Genomic DNA, 2,843 nt, shown 5'->3' with positions numbered 1-2,843 from the left:
CAGCTACTGCCGGCTCGACCCCACGATAGCCTCCGAAGGCTGACTTTGCGGCACCATCATCGGACGATCGCATCGGTCGACAAGTTGGGTCGCTTTCGCGGTAGCCAGATGACCTCTCATACTAGTAGTATCGGCCATCGATGGCCGCAGGAAGCGCGGGGGAGGGCGCTGGAAGCAACACGGAGCTCCGTTGGAGACGTTTTTTTTGCCCCAGTCGTGGAGCATGGGGTGATATGGATATCATACACGCCGAGCGCGCAGGCGCGACACATCGGAGACAATAAGGGGATCCGGCGTGAAAGAGCTATCGACATTGACGTTGACCCAGCCGATTCCACCGATGTCGACGTCATCACCTCCTCGGCCACCTTCTTCCACCGGCTCGGCGTCTCGGGGCCGAACTTGGAGAGCGCCTGTTCACAGCTGCAGGTGTGAAGAGACGCTGTTCACGGCCGGGCGAGGCGAACTTGGAGACCGCCTTCTTCAGCTTGGCGTCCTCCGCCGCCGCCCACGTGTTTGGGCCGCTCGGCGTCGCCGCCGCCGCGCCGCCCTTGCCGCTTGCCGGAGTGGCAGCCGCGCCCTTCTTGGCCGGCGTCGCCTTGGCCGGGGTGCCGTTCGCCACGCCCGCCTTGCCCTTGGCCACTGACGGCGCCGGCGCCGCCGCGGCCGGCTTGCCCCCCACCGCGGCCGGCTTGGCCCTCTTGGCCGCGCCGCCCGCCGCCGGGGCGAGCGCGGGCCGCTTGGAGGCGGACTTCGGTAGCTGGACCTCCTCTTCGCTCTCCTCGTCCTTGTCGTCGTCCTCGTCGTCGTCGTCCTCGTCGTCGTCGTCATCGTCGTCGTCGTCCATCTCGTCGTCGAAGTCGTCCTCGCCCTCCTCGCCCTCCAGCGACTCCTCCTCGCCCTCCTCCTCCTCGCTCTCGCCCTCCTCGCCCTCCTCGCCGCTCTCCTCGCCCTCCTCGCCGCTCTCCTCCTCCTCGTCGTCGTCGTCGTCGTCGTCGTCGTCGCTCTCGTTCATAGGCTCAGGCACCGGCTTCTTCCCCTGCGCAAGGCAACAAGCCAACGTCACACACCAGCAAGCTGAGCACAGCCACCGCCGCCGGGCGTCTTCGCCTTGGCCGCGGAGGTCGCCGCCGCCGGCGCCGCCTTGCCGGGGGCTGGCTTCTTGCCGGCGGGCGCGGGCGCGGGCGCGGCAACCTACGGAGGAATGGGGAGAGATGGGGAGATACGGGGAGACATGGGGAGACATGGGGAGACATGGGGAGACATGGGGAGACATGGGGAGACATGGGGAGACATGGGGAGACATGGGGAGATAGGGGACGGCAACCTACGGAGGCTCCTCGCAAGCTCTGAGGCGTCTCGGAGGTGTCTTCGGAAGTGTCTCGGACCTCGTCGGAGCTCTCCTCCTAAGTGTCTCGGAAGTGTCTCGGAAGTGTCTCGGAAGTGCCCGGACCTCGTCGGAGCTCTCCTCCTCGAGGGAAGTGTCTCGGAAGTGTCTCGGAAGTGTCTCGGAAGTGCCCCGGACCTCGTCGGAGCTCTCCTCGTCGAGCTCGTCGAGCTCGCCGTCCATGTCCTCCATGTCGTCCTGTTCACAGCTGGAGGTGTGAAGAGACGCTGTTCACGGTGTGGCCGTCCATGTCCCCCGTGTCGACCTCGTCGTCCAGCTCGAGGAAGCCGGTGAGGTGCACCTGCCAGACGACAGTCAACAGTTGATTCAGCGCGAGAGGAGGAAGCTATATGAGGGTGCACCTGTACCTGTCCAGACGTAGCTAACAGTTGAGACTTGATGATTCACAGCTAGAGGAGGAAGCCAGCTGAGGCCGCACCGCGTGGCCGCCGCTGAGGTGGACCTACGAATGGACAAATTAGCTATCAAGAGTTGGCCGGTGCCGCTGGGGTGCAACTGCGCCGGCCAGGCGCGAAGGTGGCGGCGGCGAGGACGGCGGCGGTGAGGAGGGCAGTGGCGGAGGGCGGCAGTGGCGGAGGAGGGCGGCGGAGGCGAGGGCGGCGGTGGCGGCATGGAGCTCGGAGGCAGCGCGTAGCGAGGGCAGTAGCGCGGTCGGCATCGGGGGCGCTCGGAACCTGCGCCTCGGAAGTGTCTCGGAAGTGTCTCGGAAGTGTCTCCAGAGGGCGCTCGGAACCTGCGCCTCGTCGCCTGGCGAGAAGGGAAGCTCCATCGGGCACTGCTCGAGCACGCCCTCGTGCAGCCGGCAGACAACGTAGCGCTGCTCGTCCTCCGCGACCGACACCTGCGAGGCGGCGGCGGCGGTGCGATGGGAACCAGGAGGAGACCGCCGTCCGGAGAGCCGGGCGGCGGCGGCGTGGGCGGCAGCAGCGGCATCGGCAGAGAAGGAGAATGAGGCAATGAGAGCTCGTGCGGAGAAGCGACGCGAGCCCACTGACGCTGCAAGTACGCACGGATGGCCCGGCTTTCGGTGCGGGAGCAGGCTTTCTCCGGAGCGGGCGGTGGTGGCAGCAGACCGAGAGTACGCACGGCTCGGTCTTCTTGGCGGGCTTGGAAACGACAAGCGCGGCCTGCTTGACGACGAGGCGTCGTGTCAGGTTGAGCGGCATCGGCTTGCCGGGCAGGATCTCAAGGCCCCAGAACGCCATGGTTACGGGGAGAGACGGGGAGAGGCTGCGTGGCTTGTCGCGTCGTCGAGGAAGAAATTTGTGGCGCAAGAACAAGGAGTACAGGACTGGCTGTGTGTCTTGTGCCGAAAGGCGCAAGAAGCCGCGAGAGCAAGGGACCGGCAGGAGGCGGCGGCGCCGCAGAACGAAGCAGAGGAGAGCGACGCGACAGTAGAAGAAGAGACAAGGGAAAGAACGACGAGAAGGGGGCG

At 66.5% G+C, this 2,843-nt stretch overlaps 1 protein-coding gene across 1 annotated transcript; it reads right to left on the bottom strand.

Moving 5' to 3' along the window:
* Positions 1-56: 56 nt before the first annotated feature.
* Positions 57-2,633, bottom strand: EMIHUDRAFT_460669 (hypothetical protein; the record flags this gene model as incomplete). Its single annotated transcript, XM_005784719.1, has 7 exons — positions 2,482-2,633; positions 2,142-2,249; positions 1,827-1,850; positions 1,653-1,688; positions 1,526-1,585; positions 339-413; positions 57-113 (listed from the first exon to the last, which is right to left on the bottom strand). The coding sequence occupies exons 1-7, from the start codon at positions 2,611-2,613 to the stop codon at positions 57-59; spliced, it is 492 nt and encodes a 163-aa protein (XP_005784776.1). The 5' UTR covers positions 2,614-2,633.
* Between the last annotated feature and the right edge of the window lie 210 nt (positions 2,634-2,843).

Source organism: Emiliania huxleyi (assembly GCF_000372725.1).
Source record: "Emiliania huxleyi CCMP1516 chromosome Unknown EMIHUscaffold_1689, whole genome shotgun sequence".
Taxonomy (NCBI): Eukaryota; Haptophyta; order Isochrysidales; family Noelaerhabdaceae; genus Emiliania; species Emiliania huxleyi.
Note: the sequence above shows the minus strand (reverse complement) of the source record. Positions and strands in the feature narration are given on the sequence as shown.